Raw genomic sequence first — 23,786 nt, 5'->3', positions numbered from 1 at the left:
CCTTACACCTGCAACGGCCAGCAAGTCCTGCCACACTCAAACACACTCCTCTCCTCGCTTCGTCAAGAAGGGAAACGGGAGGTCTATCGAGGTGAGAAGATCATACTCAGGTTAAAATCAATAGCAACAACTGTACTGAAGCTTCCAAAGTTTTACACGGACATGGTAAAAGTGAAACTTGGCTCCCAGCAGCTTCTCTCAGGGAGGTCAGTTAAGATTTCTCATTTCAACCCTGCAACTGAAGCTCTTAATTGAAGACAGGAAATAAAACAACAAGGGAAATACGCTAAGAAACACACTAATTTATTCTGATATATGTGGCCCTTTAAGACTAAAGCAACACAGCAGGAGAAAGCAGAATCTCTGCCAACGACAATCGTGCCTACGCAGGGCTGCAATCCACTTTCTAAGGAAACGTAAATGTCTGCTGCACCGTGCCCTCCTTGGGTCAAGATCTGGAGCAATACCTTCTAGAAAGTTCCAAGCTTGGTCTCTGAAATCGCACATGCCTGCACCAGAGTCTGGCCAGGGTATCACCCCAGTGGTTACCAGCAACTCCATCAACAGTATCTCCACTAATAGAATTAAGCAAGAAGGGACAGACTCTGTGCAGCTTGTCGCCAAATAGCAACAGCTGCTCCCAGTGACCAGAATTAGCCCAATGCGCAGTGAAAGACAGACACAAAGCCATGAAGGACTGACCGTGAATTCAAGACCACCAACCTGGAAATTCCTGTCCCTCAACTAGGAGAAAGTTGCCACGGCTGGCTCTCACTCCACTCATCTGTAATCCCTGTGCAAGAAGGGCTGTTTGTCACCTTAGGAAGAGAAAAAGCCTCAGGTCCTCTGAGCATGTGTGTATACGGTGTGGATGGAGGCAGGGCTCGGGACTGATGAGGAAGGCGCCTGTCTGTCTGGGCAGCACTGACAGAGCAGCTTACCTCCGTGGAAGTCTGTCGATGCCAGGGTCATGTGCCCACTGTCCATCGGGCTGCCATCCCTTTGAGGAGAGGGAGACATTGATGGGAACCAAAGGATCTTCTAAAGGCAAGTTCTTACTGCAAGCTGGCCCAAAGGTCCCTGCAATCAAAGAAATCATTGTGGTTTTGCATTTGGCATATTTATGCCCCCTTTCTTCTAGGAACAAGTCTGTCAGCCTCTGAATGGATCTCAACTTTCAGGAAAGTGTCCAGAAACATAGATCCATCAAAGGAACGAGAGAAAGGCAGAAAGTCTTCATGCTACTGAACACAAGCCAACTCCACCTCATCAGGCCTATTTAGGATATGTGAGCAATAATGACTGCAAAATCCATGTGCCACCACAGCCCAGCCTTGGCTAGAAGCAAGAGAAGACTTGTATATAAGCAAGATATGTAGGTGATGAGCTTCCATAAGCATTGGTCCATAATCAACCTTAACACTGACCTCTACTGATTTCACTTATAACAACAGGGAAGAGTCCAATCAAACATATAACCAGAAAGTCAATCTCAAACCAAGTCAACTGAAAATCATGAAAATTCAGTAAACTAAGTACCTAATCCAGTGTCACAATGCTTGGTCTACTTAACGGGTTATATATAAACTGTTTTTAGCAATTCGATCTGCAGTAAGCCAAGAGCCCCCCAATGCCAAAACATCATACTTTCCAACTGCACAGCGAGCAAAGCTATTTGTGTATGTTCTATTGCATATCATCTCAAAATTTACTTTCTTAAAAAAATCCTTTCCTTCTGGCAAAGAAATGTCTTACGATATCTGATCCTTGCCACTGCAATAACGCAAGTAAACAGAAATCAGAGTACTCTGTTTACAGTGATCTGTGCATCACACACACACAAAAGGAAGAAAGCAATCTACTCCTAAAGAGTTTAATGAGGAAGAATGTTTCTGTGTTTTATAAATATGGTTCAAATATGTGTTTTTTCCCCAAATACATGTTATAGATATCCAGTTAAAAGGAGGGAAAAAAGTCACCTAACAAATTAATCTGCCTCTCTAAAACTGAATCATCAAAAAAGTGACAAAAGCACTCTTAAACATACCAATAAAACCTTTAGGTCTGGTAGGTTCTCAAGAGGCAAGCATCTAAACCACCTCCCTGCCCCCACAGGACCAGGAACTAACTCCACCTCAGTCAATCCTTTGGAGCCCAGAGAGTCTCAGATGTCAGACAAAAAAGGAATGCTACCACAAAGGACCTGCCCTAGGATGTACGGATGAAGAGGAAACAAAGGCAATTTATCAGAAGACCTCGGCTCTGCAGAAAGCGAGTTTGCTAATACAGCAATTCCCCCCTTATCCATGGCTTTGCTCTTGGCAGTTTCCGTTACCGGCACTAAACCACAGTCCGGAAGCAAATGATCCTCCTCCCGAGGAAAGGTCCAAAAGGTCAATGCCTCTGTCATGCCCCTCACTTCATCTCATCATGTAGGCATTTTATCAACTCACAACATCATCAGAAAGGTAAATACAGTAAGGTATTTTGAGAGAGAGAGAGAGCACATTCACAGGTGTTATTATTATAATAATTGTTTTACTTTATTATTGTTATTACAATCGTTATTGTTAATCTCTTACTGTGCTTAATTTATAAATTCAACTTTATCACGTATGCACATTTAAGAGAAAACATAGCATATACAGGGCTTGGTACGATCTGCAGTTTGAAGCATCCACTGGGGGTCTTGGAACGAGTGCCCTGCGGATAAGGGCAGGCTACTTGAAGTAACCGGAATGGCTATACGGAGACGGAACGCACACTCTGCCAGACTGTTTTATGGGCCACCACAGAATCATCCACAGGTGAGGAACAAGGAAGGAGGTGCTAACGAAGAAAGCTACAGGACCACAAAACCAAAACGGGATTCTTGGCAGAGACTGGGTGTAAGCCAAGGAGCAAGAGGGACAGGACTGCCCTGCACAGCTCATGTGACAGCCGGCTCTGGCAGCCAAAGCTGGCCCCCGTTACTGCAAGGGAGTCCAATTACCAGCCACACAGGAAAGATTTCTTAGGTGCTGGCGAGGCTTCTGGACCTATGTCAAAGCGGGCCATAGCTACTGAAACAAATTCAAATTCATTCATTCATTCAATACACGAGCTACAGAGGTAACGACCATCTATGCACCAAAGAGTGAATAAACCATTTAAAGGTGTCAAAAATGAATAAAGGAAACCTCATTTAAAACGGAGTTGGGAGGCCAGAAGGGGGGCCTCTCACACCCTACCACTTTTTACAACCCTTTACAGCCCCAACAGAAAGAAGCCTATACTTTACCACTCCAGCAAGAGGAACTTTCTCCTTCCCGGGCAACACCCCAGCCAAAGAGAGACAGTCACAACTCAGCCAATGAGAAGCCACTACAACACTTCCAATTCCCCCATTCAGTCCAATGGACTTTTTTTTTATAAGAGCCCCGCCCAGCTCCCCCTTTCCTCTATAAAAAAAGCCTTCCTGTCCTTTGTTCTCTGAACTTGACTATGGCTTTTGTGACAGCTTGCTAGTCCCAAGTTGCAATTCCTCTGCTATCCCCAAATAAATTTATTTTGCTGGTAAAATAACTATTTTACTTTTAAGGTCAACACCTGCTAGGCAAGAATTTCTCTTGCTAAACTACCCGAGAAATGAGGTGGCGCTAGATAAAAATTCAGCACTAGGACATCTGAAGATGATAACTCAGCCTCAGATTCAAGGCAGGTGTGAAAAGATGACCGAGGGCCAGGCGACTGCAGGTCCAGTGTCTGGCTAATTTGCTCAAGCTTCCAGTAGAATCTCAATGGCCCCCAGCAAAGGGAATGCTCACAGGTGAGCACACGCCAGATTCCCCACGGCAGTGGTGGCAGAGAGCTCCGCAAACAGGCATGTCTAGGGCAGGACCTAACAGAATTCCTTTTCAGAGGCTCTGTTGGTTGATTTATTCAACCAACATTTCCCCTTCTCTCTCCCTTGACTTTGTGACTCTGGGGGAAACCCACTCTTCTCCAGCTCAAGAAGTAAACCCTAGGGGCGCCTGGCTGGCTCAGTGAGAGGAGCACGCAACTCTTGATCTCAGGGTCATGAGTTCCAGCCCCACATGGACTGCAGAGATTACCGCTACTACTACTACTACTACTAAGTAAACTTAAGGGGAAAAAAAATGAAGAAGTCAGTCCTATTTGGTGGGGGCCAACAAGGTGGCCCCATCCCTCCAGCCAGGGGCTAACTGAGGACCAGGCTATGACCTAGCTCTGATGAATGAAATGTTGTCAGGAGGTGGCCTGAGAAAGGTTTCCTGTACCTGAAGAACACTCTTCCAGAAAAAGAATGGCCCTTTATCCGCCACAGGCCAAGTTAAGACCCTGAGGACTGCAATATGAAAAGAAAGAAGGAACCTGGATCCTTGAGGACACTGGAGCCACCCTTCTCCTAGAGTTTTTTCTGTGAGTAAACGTACACGCTTCTTGTTTAACCCTCCTGAGTTGGTGTTTCCTCCAACACTGAAAACATCCTTAGCGCTGCTCTCCGCTGATGCTCTTTCTCCTCAAGGTGATCCTACAGATGGATGACTTTCACCTGTGACCTCACATCAGACTCACCTGGGGAGCTTTTAGGACCCCCCCCCCCCGCCCCCGTGTAGGCCACAGTTGAGAACAAAAAAAACAGAATCTCCAGGTGCAGCCAGGCCTCAGGAGCCTCCGGGCTGAGACCACCACAGCACACGCCTGCGGGTGATGGATCGCTGTCCCAGAGGCAGGAAGGGGCGGGTGCCTAGGTAAGCAACAGTGAGGACGCCGATCCTTAGGACTGAATGGCTCAGCTCATACAAAATGGGCTAAACTGCGGATGAGACCTCTGAAATCTCCTTCACTGAAGGGGAAACAAGCCACCAGACAGAGGGAATCCAACAAGGAAAAGGGGAAAGTATCTGACAGGACAAAAGTCAGGTGCCTGGAAGCGAATGGTGGACGAGGAACGAGGAGCCCGCAGCCCTGAACCCAGCTCAACTCTGATACTGGGAGAAGAGGAAATCATGCAGCTCGTCCGTGCCTAGGTTTTCTAATCCAGAGACTAAAGACCGTGCCAGGAGCCTGCAAAGTCCCTTCCTGCTCTGATAATCTAGGATTCTAATTTCTCTGTGCGTAAAAATTGCTTATTAGGGGCGCCTAGGTGGCACAGTCGGTGAAGTGTCAGACTTTGCATTTCGGCTCAGGTCATGATCTCAGGGTCGTGAGACTGAGCCCCAAGTCAGGCTCTGCAAGGAGCAAGCTTGGGATTCTCCACCACCACCACCCCCCGTGCGCCTGTGTGTGCTCACTCTCTAATTAAAAAAAAAGACTTATTAAATGGCAAGCTAAGCCAAATCAGAGACTGAAAGGAACTTCATTTTGCAGATGAGGACACAGGTCCAAGATTCAGAGCCAGGACTAGATCTTCAGAGGCAGGGCTCCAGATCTCTAGGACTTGGGGTCAGAGGGGCTAGAAAAGAACAGAAAGGTGATGGGTAAAGGCAACCTTTCCCTTTCCAACTAGGTCTCTTCTCTAGCTCCTGTAGGATATTTCCCAAAACCAAATTCAAAGACCCTTCCCCCAATCCCCAAGCCTCTCTGTTCCACATCAAGCCGGAGCCTCAATATCTCACAAACCTACCTGGCCCAAAATGCAGAGGGAAAGTAGCTAAGTGGAATCTAAAACCAATGCATGAAAAATATTTAGTATTAGAGTAAATTCAAAAATACAAAGAACCATGTGGTTCACCAGGGCAGTCCAAACCACCCAGGATCCATCCTTCCTCTCTTCTCACCGCCACCAAAAATACTCCCAAGTGTATCTTAGACAGTCCCCAGCAAAGGGAGAAACAATTCCAAGGTGCGTACATGGAAATGACGACCACCCAGACCTTCCAGATACCATCTGAACAATCCCAAAAGAGACAGCTCCATGGAGGTATTGTCCCACAAGTAATCCCTCCTTGCCAGGTTCAAAATACAGAATTTTTCTGCAACCTGGGAATCTCTTCTCAAATTCAACACACAAGCCAGGGTGCAGCGTTTTCGGGTCAGCTGCTTTGAGCCAGTCACCCCTCCACACCAGGAACCCACACAAGGTTTGGGAGCCAAAATGCAGAGTAACTGCCCGACAGGTTCGAGTAAATCACTCAGTCATCGAACAGCTGTCGCAAATTCGCTGTCTCAGCATCATTCCTAACCCATGACCAGGAAGGAAAGAGGAGGCTGGGAATGTTGGTGATGGGGCCCCTGCGGCAGCCTATTGTCCAAGGCAGCCTATTGTCCAAGGCAAGGTCCGGTTCTACTTCTCCGCTCACTCTGTGAGTGTTATGCAAAACTGCAGGCCAGCGGGGCCACCTGCTCCGAAGAGAAGCCTTAGCCTCAGCTAGAGAAGACCTTCCTCACTCTGTGAAGACAATTTTCTTTCTCCCAAGTCGGCAAGGGCACACCTCGGATCTCGCCGACTGACACCTACTGACACCAAGACTGAAACAGAAAAATCACATACTATCTTTAAAACTACAGGAAAAAAAACAAGTGCTGTGGTTTGTTACTTTGTTTTTAAAAAGCTCTCTAACTAGAAATAGAGGACGACTTCCTTATTTAAAAAAAGAAAAAAGCCTACACACCGGAACTCTGTATCGAACACCATACCCGTTAAAGAAAAATTTAAGATGCGTTTTCGTTACAATCAGGAACAACACGGTATATCCTCCTATCACTACATAATCAACGCAGTACTAGAGGTCACAGCCGAAATCTGAGATGGAAGATGCTGATGAGGGTGGAAGGGAAGACAGAAAACTACCATTATTTACAGATGTGAGCATATGCATAGAAAACTAACAAGAATTCAGCAAGATTAGCAAAAACAATGTGAAAAAATCATCACAATGCCCTTACCTAAGCAACCCAAAAATATACCATGCAAAATAGCAATAAAAGGTATGTGTCTAGGAACTGACCTACAAATCCACAAGATATTTTATGGGAAAAATTTAACTTTATTAAAGTTCACAAAACGACAACCCAAAAGAAAAGGCATTTGTGTTTGGCTTGAGATGTCAATTCTCCTTAAAAATAAATTTTTAAATTTCAGTAGGATTTTAAACAAAATGTGCAAGTTCATTCTAAACCTTGTACTGTAGAATAAAGATCTTCAAAGACCTCATGCAAAGCTTTTGTTTGTATGTGGGAGAGGTGAAGAGGGTTATCCCTTCCAGATACTAAGACTTAAAGCCAAGCTAATAATCACACGCATACAACATGAATGATATTGGCCTCGCAAGAGAATAGAAAATCCAGAAGTACACCTAGAAATATAGGACTTTGGTGTGCGACAGCATCGTACCTGAGTGGGGAAAGGACAGATCATTTATAAACTAGTAACGGAAAATCTATCCCACTATACAGAGAAAAATAAAATCGCTACTTCCCGCTACATACCAGATAAAGATCTAATAAAAAGCAAAACGATAAGGCTAATAGAAGAAACAACTGTAAACACTTTACAACCTTAGGGAACTAGTGGATTCCTTAAACAGGATCCCAAAGGCACAAACCAGAAGGTGAAAAACTGATGGACTGAACTATATTAGAATCAAAAATTTCTTTCAACAGAGGATACCTCTCAGTTAAAAGTGCAAGAATCAGAGAAGATACTTGTGATATCTAACATGGACTTCAAAAATCAGTAACCTTGGGGCACCTGGAGGGCTCAGTAGGTTAAGGCTCTGCCTTTGGCTCAGGTCATGATCCCAGGGTCCTAGGACTGAGTCCCGCATCAGGCTTCCTGCTCAGCGGGGAGCCTGCTTCTCCCTCTCCCCCTCCCCCTCTCCATGTGCACGCTCTCCTCTCGCTCTCTCAAATAAATGAATAAAAAATCTTTAAAAAAAGATTCAATTATTTTTTAAAAATCAATAATCTGAATATACATATCAAACACTAAAAAACAGAAATATGTATGTGGTATATACATACAACAGACTACTATTCGGCCGTGAAAAGGAACGAAGTATCAGCACATGCTCGAACATGCATGCACTTTAAAAAAATTATGCTAAATCAAGGAAGCCAGTTACAAAAAGCCACATATCATAGGATTCCATTTATATGAAGTTTCCAGAATAGGCAAATCTATAGAGACAGATAGATCCGTGGTTGCCTAGGGCTGGGCAAGTGGGAGGAAATGCAGCATGCCCTGTCACGGGTACAGGTTTCTTTCGGGGATGATGACAGTGTTCTAATGTTCGTTATGGTGATGGCTGCACAACTCTGGGAACACACCAGAAACCACTGAAGAGTGCATTTAAATGGATGAACTGTACGGCATGTGAATTCTATCTCCTTAAAACTGTTTTTAAAGAGAAAAAAAACAAAAGGAGAAACCAAAAAAACTTGGGAGTCCAAGGTGGTAAAGCTATTCAGAACAACTCGGTGGTACGAACAAAGTACCCCACTCCAGAGCACGTAGTCCAGAGGGCTGATGGGGATAGTAAGAGCCACATGAAAAGACACTCAAAATCGTAGGTCACTGGAGAAATGCAAACTAAAACCACAATGAGATACCGTTACACGCCTACGAACATGGCTAAAAAATGATACGGCCGCCGTGGGAAATCAAGCATACATTTAACCATATGACTCAGCAAGCCTACTTCCACTATCCATCCTAGAGAAATGAAAGCTTCCGTGCATACAAACACTGTAGGCGAATATTTACAGCAACATTACGCATAATGGCCCAATTCTGGAAACTACCCAGTTGCCCTTCAATAGGTCAATACAGTACGTCGTGACAACAGCATACCACTCAACAGTAAAAAGGCACAAACAACTGAACCACACGAACGTAGAACCCCAAATACGCTAACTGAAAGACGTAACAAAGGTGTGTGATTCCATTTACAGGACACTCTGGAAAATGCAAAACCCCAGGGAAAATAAAGCAGATCAATGGATGCCAGGGGCTGAGGTGGGGGTGGGGTCAGGAATTCTCTGGGATGTTGGTTTTGTTCCGCATCCTATGTATGGTGGAAGTTATAAGAATCCATACGTGTGTGAAGATGCATGGAACTGTAAGGACTGTACACCCAAAAAAGTTTAATCCCACTGTGTACAAATTTTGAAAAACAACTATGTGGTAGGGAAAAATAAACTCATACACAGTACACAAAATATTGCATCTACTGAGGACACACATATCCTAGGACATATCAAAACCTACGCTACGAAAGAAAAAAGGCAGTCGGGATGAAGGAGGAAATATAATAAAAAGGATGAAAACAGACCAGGGTCTTACACAGATCAATGATGATGGTGTCACAAACTGAAAAACTGGGGGAAGGGGGGGGGGGTTCCCACACTCTTCATCTGATGTCCGTAAATGGAAAAGATGGAAAGAAATATGAGGGGGGGAACCCAATGCTTGATTTAACAGAATGAAATAGGCCATTTTATTGATTAGGCAGTTAGCCCAAAACTCGGAGAGGCTACAGTGGGACGGTCTCTGCTTTAGGACTAAGAATGACATGCCATTTTTAAAAACAACAGTGACCAAAAAGAATTAAAAAACACCTTATGCAAAAAAGGGGGGGGGAACCAAATAAGGTATCAGCATCTCACTTGCCTTTTCATTAAGTTTTTTTTTTTAAGATTTTTTATTTATTTATTTGACAGAGAGAGACAGCCAGTGAGAGAGGGAACACAAGCAGGGGAAGCAGGAGAGGAAGAAGCAGGCTTCCAGCAAAGGAGCCCGATGTGGGGCTCGATCCCAGAACGCGGGGATCACGCCCTGAGCCGAAGGCAGACACTTAACGACCGAGCCACCCAGGCGCCCCACATTCATTAACTTTTGACCTTGGTTGCCATCAAGAAAACATGCAAACTATCAAGGGGAGGCGGGCCTCCGGTTATGCGGCACTCGCCCAGGTATTAAATAATGAGGGAAGGCTCCCTCTCACTTCGGGGACCATCCTCGGGCAGCCAGAGGAGCATGGGTCTCCAGGGCTTTGTTTAAAACAGCAGAATTTATAATAGACGCTAAATAAGGAAGGGTCATCTGACGATATTTAGGTACCCATACCTGCTGTGAACAAGCTTACTGGTCCATCATGTTCCAAGAAATCCTACAGCCTTGTCCTATCTTATGTAAGATCAAAAGTCACCCAGGCAAGCATCTTTCAGATACCACTGTCCCCAAATCGCTGTGTGACATTCCCGAGTTTAGCCCAGCATGCAGAGCCAGACAGCATAAAACCACTGTCCCGAATGTGGACGCGTCCTGCTCACGCTGCTCACAGAAACTCCCATGTGGTCTGGCCACAAAAATCGCATGGGCATAATCATGGTCTCGGAGATTGTCCAAAGTACCCCTTGGGATATTTCCCAGAATCTAAACTCCAGCCCTAGAAATACCATTCCTTCCACCTATATTCTGGGACAGACGATCACCGTTCACTCAGCAGGGCAGCATTGTTGCCACAGTGGCATTACGGACACCTGGGCTGGGTGACTCTGTTGGGGGGCTGTCCTGGGCTCTGCAGGACATACAGAAGCATCCCTGGTCTCCACCCACTCCTGCATGCCCGTAGCACCATCCCCCACTAGTGACAACTAAAATGTCGTCTCCAGACATGGCCACAGGCACCGTCAGCGGTGCGTGCAGTCTGGGGCAGCTGGCAGGATGTACAGAAAGGTACCACACCCACTACATTTAGGTGGCTGGGCTGGGCCCCAATTTCACATGCCCTTCTCTGTTACAACCACAGAAAGTCCCATTCTGCATAGGGACTCCTCCTAACAACAGGAGAATCCTGACTTTCCTCTCTGGCCCTTTACATCTGCCTTGTTGACTCAAGTTCAATCAAGCTGCAGATCATCGCTCGCGCACTGCACCAACAGTATCGTATTTTCTCTACCTCAGTGAGAATGTGCTGGGACTCTGCCTTCAGGGGCAGGAAAGGCATGAGCGAGAAGGAACCCCTGCGCTTACATAAGAATTCCTGAGGCACAGGAAGAGTTTATACACGTACCAGGCGTCTATGGGAATGGAAATGCTTTCCAAAAACTAATAACCCATCTATGTTCCTAACTATGTCTTAAACCAGATCAATACAGAAGCAGGGTCCACCACGGGGCAGGCAGCTGTGAAAAAAGCGTGAGTGAAGAGAAATTCAGACGTGTCCCAACAGGTATGTTTATTATCACATCACAACACTCTTATTTCATCTCTAAGATAAAATGATCATGAAATTATAATACAATATGGGGAAGCAAGAGACTGTAGTTCTGGTTTGGTTTTTTTTTTTTTTTCTTTTTTCTTTTTTCTGGAGATAAAGCGTAGTAGGCTGACTATATTGTCCAAACCTGGACGCTTCTGAAAGTCAAGGGAGAGGCTATTAGTAGCCACACTGGGACAAGAAGCGTAAGCAAAGTGGTAGACGGTAATCCACCCGGCAGCCTCATTCACAAAGATGCCAGCCATTTACACACATTTTTCTTTTACTTCTTTCCCTAAGGGCAAAACGATTGTTTTTTCTATTTCATCGGGAACTATTTTCCCTCTGGAGAAGGAGGGGGGAAAAAAAAGACATCAGAAGTCAAAATAATTTAACTCTAAATAATTACTGCAAAGTGTACTTGCACACAACACAGCCAACCCTTTTACCAGCCTAATCTGTACTTACGTAGAGCACTTAGTTTTTCTAAAACTCATCAGGGGACTTTTCCATGTTAGTTTTCTAGTGAATCTGATGAGTAAAACTACCCTAATATTTTTTAGGAACTGAAGAAAAACTTAGTTTTAGGTTGGGGATCTGAATCCACTGTTAGACAACTACTCACTCCATGGCCACGTTTCCTTGGTATCAATACTACAACAAAAACAACTAAGAGAAACACAGCTCTTCTGTTTTCTAGATTTTCTTTTTTTTTTTTTTTGCCTTGCACTCGATTTGCTTTGGTTAAGCTGGCTTAATGTTTGAAAGTACTAAGTAATTTATTATAAAAGAAAAATGATCAACCTAATTTTAGTTTAAGTGTGCCGACTCTTGATTTCGGCTCCGATAATGATCTCAGGATCCTGAGATCAAGCCCCACCCCCCCACCTGGTTGAGCTCTGCACTCAGCAGGGAGTCAGTCCGCTTGAGATTCTTTCTTCCTCTGCCCGTCCCCCCTCTAAAAAAATAAATAAATCTTAAAAAAAAAAAAAAGACTTATAAATTTTGAGTCATTTGGCCCAGATAACTTATCTCTTATTAAAAAAAGAATTATCACTTGCTGAAGATCTCCTACACGCCAGGCACTTTATCTCTGTGTTCTCAATCTTGATCACTAATCCTGCAAGAGAAGTTTCTGTTTCTACGGTTTATCCCTGAGGAAGTTCGCAGCCTAAAGATCGCCCAGACGGTTAAGTACCTATGCTAACATCCAAGACTGAAATCCTGGCTTTGACTCTGTGAACCTCAAAGTACAGATTCTAATGACCCGCCTATCTCCACAAAACAGTGACAACAAAAACAGTTAAGAGATCTGTATAGTTGAAGACGACGAATAGCACTTGTGAACGCTGCACAAAGAGAAAACAGGCTTAGATTCCTATGCAACATCATGTCCTCTGTTATGATCTTACTATGTCTTTATGGTCTAATTAAAAACCCAAAAACTTTTCCCTCTACTCCTGAACACCACCCAAACCACCCCCTGCACACACGCGCGCTCGCGCGCGCACGCACACACACACACACACACACACACACACACACACACGCACAGTTTCATTATGACCTTGTGGATGATATTTTTGTGACAGGAAATTCCAGTGGTTTATGGTGGGGACTCAGAGGCGTATGGTTAATTAAATATTCTCACTGGTTTAATTTCCCAAACATTAAACACCTGAACTACAACAAATGCAGCTCTTCTCTGGTCCCTGGTAACCTTTAAGACCCATCCAGCCTTCAGATTCATCAACAGAACCTTAAGCTCTCATTGCTGAATTATTTCTTCTCCTCCTTCAACTGACCTGTCTTTGTTTTCAGTCTCTGGGAAGGACCCTGCTACACTGCAGTTCTGTGATTTGATCAGAGCCACACAGTAAGAAACGAACCCCATTCCCCTCATCGTCAGTAGCATTGAATATATTCAAGACCACTAATTACCTATTGTGCTTAACCTCTTTTTCTAGACCAGATGATAGAGACCCACAGACACGCAGTTAGGGGAACTTTAAGTGCTAACCCAGTACAAAGAAACCAGTTTCTGCTCCTTTCTTCTCTGCTCAATCTTGGTATGTGAAAGTCCTTAACACCAGGTAAAACAGACGGCCTTCTCTCCCATCAGGCCTTAAAGAACTAAGAGTATTACCTCTGAATACTATAGGGAGTTTTTAGAAGGACAACAGAAGCCACAGGAAGCACAGTAATTTTCAACCTGGTGTCAAAGACCCACTGACCCTTCATCTTATGTGTCAATTTAATTTGTATCTTACCGGACAGTCAGGACTTTATGAACTTAATCTTCCTGAGCCTACCAAGATGATAACAGAGCCTCTGGCTCACCACTGAGGCTCTTCCTCTGGGCCAAGGAACTTTGTGAAACCGTTACACAGGAACCAGTGGATAGGGTCATAGGTTGGGATTCTTGTCCTGCCCAACTTCTGATGGCTAATATTGTTTAAATAGAGAAGCTCCTTATGTTTTTAATCAAATTAGACAGAATCAGCCTTTACACGGTTTAAGAAGTCAAGGTCAAGTTTTCCCAAAGGTGATATTATCTTTGGCATTCGTGAAGCAGTTATATTCTCTAAAAGACAACCTGCCTAGTAAAATATAAGACACTCTAGACAAAGTTATCAAAACTTTTCATTCTGTCTGAAGCTAGTCAGTGGAGAAAATCATCCCGTGAGTTATTACACTTCCTTTACAGAGTAAGTGGCTTTGGAAATGGACGGCTCACTGAGCACCAAGCCCACTGCCTGCTCCACGAAGCACAGGAGGAGATGGTCGTTCCCAGCCTCTCCAGAGTCAGGTGTGGTGGTACGACCGAGGACTGGCCAGGGGAATGTGGGCAGAAATAATGTGTTCTATATCTAGGCCTGGGCACATGGACACTTCTCACAGGAGTCTTCATTTTAAGTCTCCTACGGTGACTTAAGGCCCACGAGCACAGCCATGCGTGGAAGGTAGAGGAAAGAACAAGAAAGAAGGCACCAGGGTTCCTCAATCACTGTCTGGAGGAAAACTGCCCATAAATCAGGACTACCAGTGAGCGAGAAATAAGCTTGTATCGTATGTGAGCTATTATAAATGGGGGAGGGGGGTATTCTAGCAGCTGAAATTATGCTACTCAAATAAATTTACTGGACAACTCTAGATCAAGGTTAGGCTGACTTGGAATGTATGTTCTAGAATCAGTGACTAAGGCAAGAACAGGACACACCAGATGGAATCTCTAAATACGTACAGTCAACACCATGTCTGACCACAATAAAGCAATCTATTCCACCATGCAGTAAAAATTCTGCCAGAGAACTGGGTTGAAAAAATTACTTTTAAACCACTGATCGTTTCCATAGTTAACCCTTAGCTGGCATAAATCACCAAAAATTTGTGAGAATCTTCCACCCTTCCATGCCAAAGGTACCATGATTCCTATTAAAATACATCAACATACCACATGAAATGAACTCTGAATTTACTATAAACGTATTGTCAAAGTCATTTCACAAAGGATATTAAGTGATACAGCAGAAAGAGTTCAAGTTGAGTTTCTTAGGCTATTTGTTTTTTCTCAATAGAAATTTAATATCAAGAAGATCCTTGCTTTCCCGTATGGAAGTCACACATGTTCTCTTGGACCATGGGAATCAAAACATACAGTGCTTCCCCTTCTGCCCTGTCAAGACCCAAAATGGATGCACCCCACCCCCAACACCCATTGTTATCATTGGCATACTTCCTCTCCCTCGCTTGACCTCAGCGAATATGCCCTTCATTGCAAGGTAATTTCAGAGATACGTATGAATATATTCAATTAAGGAAGGAAATTAACATTCATTAATACCTACTACATGCCAGGTATTTTTACATACTTGATACCATTTAATCTTTGCAACAATGAGGTATATACCATAATTTCCCATTTTACAAATGAGGAAGCAGGGAAATTTTTTAAAAAACAAACAAACTTGCTCAAAGCCACATACTAAGACAAGCAAGATTCAAGTCTAAAACATCAGACTCCAAAACTTATTCTTTCCATTTCAAAAGGCTGCATTTGACCTATGGCAGATTGCCATCCTTTGCCATTTGAACCTATGTCATATTGCCAAAAAGAGGCTGGATTACCACTCAATTTTTATTTCTTTAAATATTCATTTTAAGTGAATCGATGGGTTTCCCAAAATGTCCATCCTTCTGCTTAAACCTTATCATCCCATTTCCACAAAAATCAAAGCCTGCATTGTCCCTTCTGAAAACAGAGTAGGGGGCGAGCTGCAACACGAAGAATTGAGAGGATAAACCCGGGTCGGGAGGATGCCTGGCCATACGTTGTCTGGGCTTACTGCTGCCTCTCTCTCAGGAAGTAGTTCTTTCTACCTATGAAGTTTTAGTTTCCACAAGAGTTATTTTAGAATTTTTGTTCACCAATTCTTAAAAGTTCCAAAACCCCACTCTGGAAGATACTACACTGTTAAGGTCAGTAAAACAAGCATAAGTCAAGGGACTTGAAACCCAAGGGACAGCCTTATGCTTTCTTAGCAGTGTAACCAGAGTGCCCGACAACATCTAAAATGGCCCCAGGAAGGGCTGGAACAACATTTTCAATGCTTGTCTTTCCTACTCGCAGAACTAGGTGAAATCAAGGACAATGTGTAGTGCTGCACTGTAACTCTTTTAAGTAATTATTTACTTACCTAGAATTCTTCAAAGTCAAATGTAGATAAACTAGCTCACTGAACATTATCAGTTCCAGCAGTTTTTTAGGAACATTAAACTACATTTGATAACTGAAAATAGCAAAAGGGTAATATTCTTAGGTCAGCATGAGTTTTTACAATAAACCATGCTAAAACTGGGGAAATTCACGGTTGTCATTACAATCCCTTCAGAAGAAATGTGTCTTTGATGACCAAGTTCCACTCAGAAATACTTTCTTCTTTGAAAGGGAACTTCAACAAACACTTTAACCAAAATATATTTCTATAGGTGACATTTAAGATAAAACTATCAAAGCCAGGTTCTTTTGATTGCAAAGGTTAGAACATTTCTCCTTCCTCTGATGCCTGCTGTGCTACCGACGTCCTTCACGTACACTGATCCAACTCGGTCAAGCACCGCATCAGGGAAAATCGCATTCTTACTTTCAAGCCTTACCTTCAGATAGGATCCATAATATTTGGTTACGTAGGGACTGTCACACTGACTCAGCACTGTGATTTCTTGCTGAATGTCCTCTATCTCATCTTCAGCTTCTTCCAGATCAATGATTTTTATGGCAACCACTTTCTGAGTCCGAAGGTCAATGCCTTTGAACACCTCACCAAAAGAGCCCTTTCCAATTTTCTCCAGTTTTGTAAAAAGCTCTTCCGGATCTGCTTTCAGGTTCTGTAGGAGAGAAGGAAAAAGAAGAGAAACTTCAGTAACTCACAAGAAAATGGGGACAGGTTTTCTTTTTTCCTTACAAACATACAGAACACAGTCTTCCAGTCTTCTTCATCTAAGGGTCAGGCTGGTTGTGACCACAGCTCTTCGCACTCAGGACAGAGATTTCTAAGCCTTGCCTCTAAGAAACACGGCAAGTGTGCAAATGAAAATAACCCAGATTATAAAAACTGGGAAGGGCTCTCGCATTTGCATAATTAAATAAAAACCAAAGCACTTATTTGAATGTGTTATGATATATGAACTTACTGAAAAACACTCTTGAAATATTCCACTTTTCTCCCTCTGCTCCCCCCCTAACAAATTTTCTGAGTCAGGTTGGTATAAACCATAATATAGCTTAACTGGCACCATAACCATTTCCTAACAGGCCACATCCGAAGCCCAGGCCTGCGCATCTTCACCTACAGCTACTACCTTGGCCTACATATTTTAACCCGATCCCAGGAAACAGTGAGAACCCGTTTTCTTCTGTCTCGTAAACATCATGCCCTTGAAATCGCTTCTGAAAGCTCTTAATCACTAGCGTGATTAGGTGAACACACATACACTCCCAAGGGGTGTACATTCCCAAGGGGACTCCAACACCCATCCTAACGGCTCCTCGACCAGAGAGATGTGTGAGCTACTGAGTTCTCAACGGGCAGCAACCTGTCATCCCTAGGGGGTGCCTGGAAATGGTACGAGGGGGCGTCTGTCTCAAACTGAGGGGCGAGACTGACATTCAGCAAGGAGACTTAGGGGCACTGCTTATCTCAGCACGAGGAACCGCCCAGCCCAAAACTCTGCCGGCACCTCCTGAAACCCCAGAAAGTAACACACCTTCTATCAAAAATGCTGCCCATGGGCGAGAAGATGCCAGGCCCACCCTCAAAGTCTACCAGTCCTTGCAAGGAACGGAAACATGGAGAAGGACGGAGAGGGCTGATAAAGGGGGAGCATATCAGGGACAGGAGGAGGAGGTCGGGGAGAGGGGGATCAACACAGAATTACAGCACTGTCGGCCACACTGTGAGTTAGGGGAGCTCTGCAAGCCAACCAGGCACTAACCACTAACTTGCTTTCAAGGTGAAACACACAGAGTTCCAAGCAGCGCCTCCCGAGGAACTGCTGAAATCCAGCCGGCCCGTCTCCACGGTGGCGGTGCTGCTGGGCTACGGCATGAACCCCGCGGAAACAACGTACCCCACTAAACACACGCGCACTAAGTCCGGGGTGCTCTCGCAGATGCCAAAGAGGCCCCGTTTTTGAGACTGTACACTGAACAAGGTAAAAGCTCACGAAACCCACTAACCCTATCAGTAGAAATGCATAAAGTAAGCAAGAAATGCATCCCGGGCTGCCAGGAAAAAGAACACAAGAGAGACCACGTTCATTCTCAGCAGCTAGAAACTCCCGTCTCCAAAGCCCTTCCCTTACCTCCTTCCCTGCAGGATGAGGGGGGGTGGCCCTCCTTTTCTTCAAGGCCAATCCTAAGCGCTGAGCTTTTGAGTCCATCCTTCTGTCCCCGGGATGTGGCTTTATCAGTAGCTTTGCTGCCCCCTCTTCCACTCAGCCCCCTCGACAGACCATCGCCCCTGGCAGCCTGCTCGGGTTTCTCCCGTTTTAAAGAAACACACACACCAGGCTTCCCTGGTCGCCCTCCTCCTTCACTCTCTCCCTCCCTGAGAGCTCCCTGCAAGTCACTGAGTGCGGCCAGGTGCCCCGCCCCTTGCCATCCCTGCGGTCTGGCTCCAGCGCCTAATCTGATCCTCCTCCACGAAGCCCTCCCTCCGGGTCACTTTCCAGTGCCCTGGTCTCTAAACCCTGCTCTGCGCTTGTCTCCTCCCCATCCCCCTGGTCCCGGAGGGGTCTTCCCACACAGACTCGACCCACGCAGCACATCACAGGCATTCCCCCCCAGTGGCTCCATGCTGGCCCTCCTGCCCCTTCTCTACTTGTTCTCCCCATGTGGTTTCATGGTTTGGGGCTGTGTTCCCCAAACCCGGCTGGTCAGAATCCCCTGGGACACGTGGGAGACCCCAAAATACCCCCAGTCTTACATGGGGCAGCGGTGCATAATCCACATATCTTCCTGACTGATTCTGATGAATAGCCACCTTTGAGGAAAAAGTTTTAAATTATCATGTATATGGTAACTTTCAAAATTGCTAGCTCCAGCCCTGCCTTTTGAATTTTAACTCCCAAGATCAGTTACTTGCCAGGTATGTATTTCTGCGTGCCGATCTCAAGCACAACATACATGAACCACACTTGTCATTTCCCTGAACTGGCCGGCCCTTCCCCACTACCTCCTTCACTAGACTAGAGGCTGAGGGAACTGAGGGACCATGCTTCACTCACTTCTATACCCATGTCCCTGGGCATAATGACTGATGGACCATGCCCCCTGAGCAGTAAGAAACCCCCAGCCTTGCACTGACACAAACACCAGCCAGGGTAGATACTACAGAGAATATCCTAATTCAGACGGACGGTGAGCCCGGGAGAGGGGGAGTGGGGATGGCAACATCTCCAGCTTGCAAGGGTAAGGAAGCAGTAGTAAGAGCCATTCGAATTTGCAGGAACAGTGATTCTCAAGTCTTTGGGGCATCAGAACCACCCGGCAGGCTTATTAGAACACAGATTGCCTGGCCCCACCCCCCAGAATTTCTGGTTCAGTCAATGTGGTGTGCAGGCCAAGAAACAGGGTGCAGAGAGCACCCAGGTGACAAAGACGCCACTGGTCCAGGGACCACACTTTGAGAACCACTGCTCAGGAGACCCGAGGAGAGAAGCAAAGCAGCTCTGACAAGCTGACACGCCACTAAGACGTGGCCTGTCTTAGGTTAGCTAACCTGACACTCCTCTTAACTGTCCTACCCCCCAGACTAAGGAAAAACAGAGGCATTTCCTTTTTGAGAATTAATAGAAAACGAAGCCAACAAAAATGTATCCAAACTCCCACAATGTTGGAGAGGATAGCGTGGGAGCCTGCTACCAAGATAACTACCAATTAATCGAATCTCTCTGGGACCATACCCCTTTGCAAAGTGACTGGGACTCCTCCCGGCAAGAAGGAGCCTACGTCCCCATCACCCAAATCTGGGCGGGTCTTGACACATGCTGTGGCCAAGAGAAGGTGGGGACTTCTAAACCTAAGCCCCAAAACGGCTGGTGAGGCTGGGAATGAACGCACGTGGGAGGGACCCACTCAGCCTCTGCAAGCACCGCAGCTCAGATCACCCTCGACCTTCCAGCCTCAGCCCCACCACGAGCTCACTGCAGCCGCTTCCCAGTGCCAGCAAAGGCCAAACTGCCCAGTCATCCACAGAATCGTGAGACAGATCAATCTATTGTTTGAAACCACCGGGTTGGGTGGGCTGGTTACTCACCACCACCGACTGACGCCACAGTTGATGCCGAGAAGGAGCACACTGCCCGGACAGCATGTGCCGGGCTGGACCTCAGAGCTGCTAGGGACCGTTTATTGCTATCGCCCGTCGCTCCCCCCACTCTTTAAACAGGACTATCTGCTGCAGTTACCCTGTTCCCACTTCGCCATGTTTGTTTGTCTGGGAGGCGCCTTTTCAAGCCACAACTCTCTGAACCAAGAGAAGCCAGATCTAAGGAGCTGCAGCCTGGGGCCCTGCCATGGCCACCTCTGGCTGAGGCAGGCAGAGAACACAGATTTTAAGGTCGATGCTGTGCCGCAAGGGAAGGGCACAAATGAAGAGGAGTGTATCCTGCAGGTGTAAAGGACGCCGATCCTCAGGGACAGAGAGCAAGCTGGTAGATGATCATAGTAATAACCCATCCCCTTATGTCCACGCCCAAAGCCACTGTGCCCCTTGCTCCCACCAAGAGGTGGCCTGAATCAGGGCTGGCTTTGGGATCTCCTGTGACGTTGTGCTCTTTCCAAGGTTAAACCTTAAGAGGCCCTGCAGCGCCTCCCTTTGGCCTCTTGGAATGTGTCCATTGGCACAAAAACAGGCCTGGGCTAGCCTGCTGGAGAGGTCACATGGGGAAGAACGAAGACACCAGCCACACCCCGGGGCCAAGTGCAGACAGCCAGCACTCCTCCAGCTGACCACAGGCACGTGAATGAGCCCAGGCAGGACCTGCAGGAAAACCCCCAGTCAACCCCAGGAATCATGAGAAATACTCCATCATCACTGTTTCAGGCCACAATGCTCTGGGGAGATGTTAGACAAGAAAAGGTGACCAATTCAACAGAAATCACACATCACTGCAGGAGAAAAGTGTCCATCCTAGGGGAGGGGAGCAGGTGCAGACAGACGTTCTCTACTCTGGAGGAGTGTTTCATTTTAATAAACCTGATCAAAGACCCATCTGTTCACACTCCTGCTTGGACCCTCTCCCCCAAAGCCCTTTCCTGAAGCCTGTACCTGGGGAGCTGGCAGCCGCTGCTCTGTATTGTGTCTGCTCTAGTGTGGTGAGTCAGGCCCCACTCTCTGCCACTGTGCTAGCAGCTGTAAACCGGGCTCCACACTGTCCCCAGCACGAAGGGAGACATGTGCTAATACGGTGACAGCAGGGGACTAAACAAGCAGGGTCCTTGCCCTTTGGCAATTCATTATCAGGCCGTGTAGCCCCACAGCCGTAAGAAAATCAGTGGCAATGATGACCTAGTTCAGAAAGAAAGTTCAGCATCCTGCTGCCAGAATCTGTTCTACGAGCAAAGCAGATCTCCTTGATAGAACAGGTGCCGTTCTGCCAGCCATCTTGAGGATTTTCTTTCCAGAAAGGTTTATGCTGGGAGCACCTGGGCAGCTCAGTCGCTTAAGTGTCTGACTCTTGATTTTGGCTCAGGTCATGATCTCAGGGTCGTGAGATGGAGCCCACGTTGGGTTCTGTGTTAGGTATGGAACCTGCTTAAAATTCTTTTTTCCTCTGCCCCCCCCCCCTTGCGGGACAGGGAGGTTTATGCTGAACTGAGCACTGGTTATCATCCCAGATGAGAAAGGCCTGCTGGCGCCTGACCGATCCCACCTGCCTGACAGGGAGCAGGGCTCTGCTGCTGGAGCCCCAGCCAGATCCCAGGCAGGCGTCAGGACACACAGTGGCTCAGCCTTCTCTGAAGCAGGGGCAGGTCAGGACCGTCCCGCCAACATTCACCTCTCCTGGATCAATAAGGCTGGGGGGCCGGAAGCCAGGGTGGGGTGCTGCCAGCACACAAACACCCCACTCCTCAGATCCTGGATTCGTCACTCAGAAATATCACTTAGGCACAGCCAGTGCAAATTCCCATCCACGCAGCTGACCTAGGGAGCCTCGTTCTGAGCCGAAGGAGGAAGAGGCTTCTCATGATGGAAGAGCTTGGATCTCGTTTATATGTTTACTAACAGTATGACCCCATAGGCTACTCAACACCTGTAAATCTTTATTTCCTCCTTTGAGAGAAGGGTCAAGGAGACAGAAATAATAGTACCTCCAGGAAAAGCACTAAGGAGTGGGCCCCCAGCGCCTTGTCACGGTGCCGCGTGACACACAGTGCCATGTCCGCCCCGAAGGCCCTCCAACACTGAGGGCTCTTCTCTAGTTGCCGCTCTCCAGTTCCCTCAAAACCATCACCGGCTATGTCCAGACACAGTCCGGGAAATGACACTTGGATTCCACCTCCGGCTGCTTTATTCTCGTGTTCATCACCCTGTCTTCCTACCACCACCAGGCTGCCTGTCTCATTAAACCTCGGCCACATCCTGGACCTTCCTACGCACTCACACCTTGTCTTGTTTGTTTTTAATTACAAGATCTAGGGAAACCAGAGCATTTGTTATACTTCATCATATTAAGGTCGGGATCCCTAAGAACGGACCAAAATAAGTGGAAGATGCATTCCCCACGGTGAAAGGCTCAGGCACAAGTCTGGGCTCTGGAAAGGCTCCTAAGCCCCGACCCCACAAGCCTGGAAAACCTTCAGGGCTCAAGGACTGCGAAGAGCTGTAAAGCCAGGGAACGTGCCCCAGGTGAATCCAGAATCAAGAACTGCACAGAAGCCTCTCACTGATTAAGACATGGAAGTTTCAGGGTAACCAGCCACCCTAACACCTGGGATGGCCTAGAAGCCCCAGCCGCAGGAAATGAACAGACGTGCGCACAGCAGAAGTAGCATCCCAATGCCACGCGGCACAGCGAGGGCAGGCCCAGCTGCACCCTCAGGATCCCTTTCGAAAGAAAATCCACGTGGGCCACATCCTGCTGCCCACTGCAAGACTCAGAGAAACTGCAAAGCTGCGTCCTTCTGGAGCTCAGGCTTCTGCAACAGTTCATCGTATTTCATAATCCCTTGAGAGAATTCATTAAAATAGTTCTAGGATGACAAGTATTTTATATTTTTAAACCTGAATAGCTATTACTGTTTTCTTTGGATCGTTTCTGGCAATGAAAAATGCATTTGGCATTACTAATCAACTTTCAAAGCTCCTTGGCTTCAGACGTCCCACTTGCATAGCCATGCCGTACTACACCGCTCTGGGTTAAAGCCAAGCTTTGCTCTTTGTTTCTCTCTGAGAAGAAAAAGGAGCCAAGTTTGATATGTCCTAACAGTTGCTACTTATCTCATCACCGTCCCTGCAGCAACAGAGAGCACAGGATGGGGAGGGGAGTTAGTGGCAGGTGTGCCCCACCCCCACCTCCAAGTCGGGAAGCATCCACTCGTGGACTGCAGATCTGTCCTCCTACAGCAGAGCTTGGCCTCAGAATCCCTCCCCACCCCCAGCATCCAGGCAGCCACCACCCGAGCAGCGGACAGGCACAGAGCTGTAACCTACCAGCCAGCCAGGGGCAGTCCCACCACCCCCATGCCTCTGCCTTACCCGTCCATACCTGCACGACTCTCCCATCCTGTGCCCCAATGCTACTAGCATTACTGTCTGCCATTTCCAAAGCTGCAAATTCCAGCACCCTAACTCCTCTCCTATACCAACCTCCAAACCGTGGCCATCCTTCTTCTGAAATGTCTCTCCGTGCGGTCCCCCCACCTGACTCCACAGCAGCTGCGCCTCCAATTGACCCACTGCCAGACCTTGCTAACCCCTGCTGGCAGCGCTAGTCTTCCTCCAAGCCCATGGTTTTCCTTCACTGCTTAGAACAGCTGGGGACAATGCAACATCTGAGACTGAAGTCACAAAC

At 46.5% G+C, this 23,786-nt stretch overlaps 1 protein-coding gene across 2 annotated transcripts in view; it reads right to left on the bottom strand.

The window, feature by feature from the left end:
• The window catches only part of STK24 (serine/threonine kinase 24), a 112,656-nt gene that overhangs the window by 50,307 nt on the left and 38,563 nt on the right, over positions 1–23,786 (bottom strand). Inside the window, exons 1-2 of one of the 2 annotated variants that reach the window (XM_045810990.2) lie at positions 18,072–18,216; positions 16,365–16,595 (exon numbers count right to left, since the gene is read on the bottom strand). In XM_045810990.2, the coding sequence (XP_045666946.1) occupies positions 16,365–16,595; positions 18,072–18,149 (309 nt within the window). In that variant the 5' untranslated portion in view covers positions 18,150–18,216. Of the gene's footprint in view, positions 1–16,364; positions 16,596–18,071; positions 18,217–23,786 lie in introns of those variants that run through there. The other variant, XM_045810991.2, reaches the window with a different exon arrangement.

Source organism: Ursus americanus, chromosome 10 (assembly GCF_024610735.1).
Source record: "Ursus americanus isolate L20-20 chromosome 10, mUrsAme1.1.p, whole genome shotgun sequence".
NCBI lineage: Eukaryota > Metazoa > Chordata > Mammalia > Carnivora > Ursidae > Ursus > Ursus americanus.
Note: the sequence above shows the minus strand (reverse complement) of the source record. Positions and strands in the feature narration are given on the sequence as shown.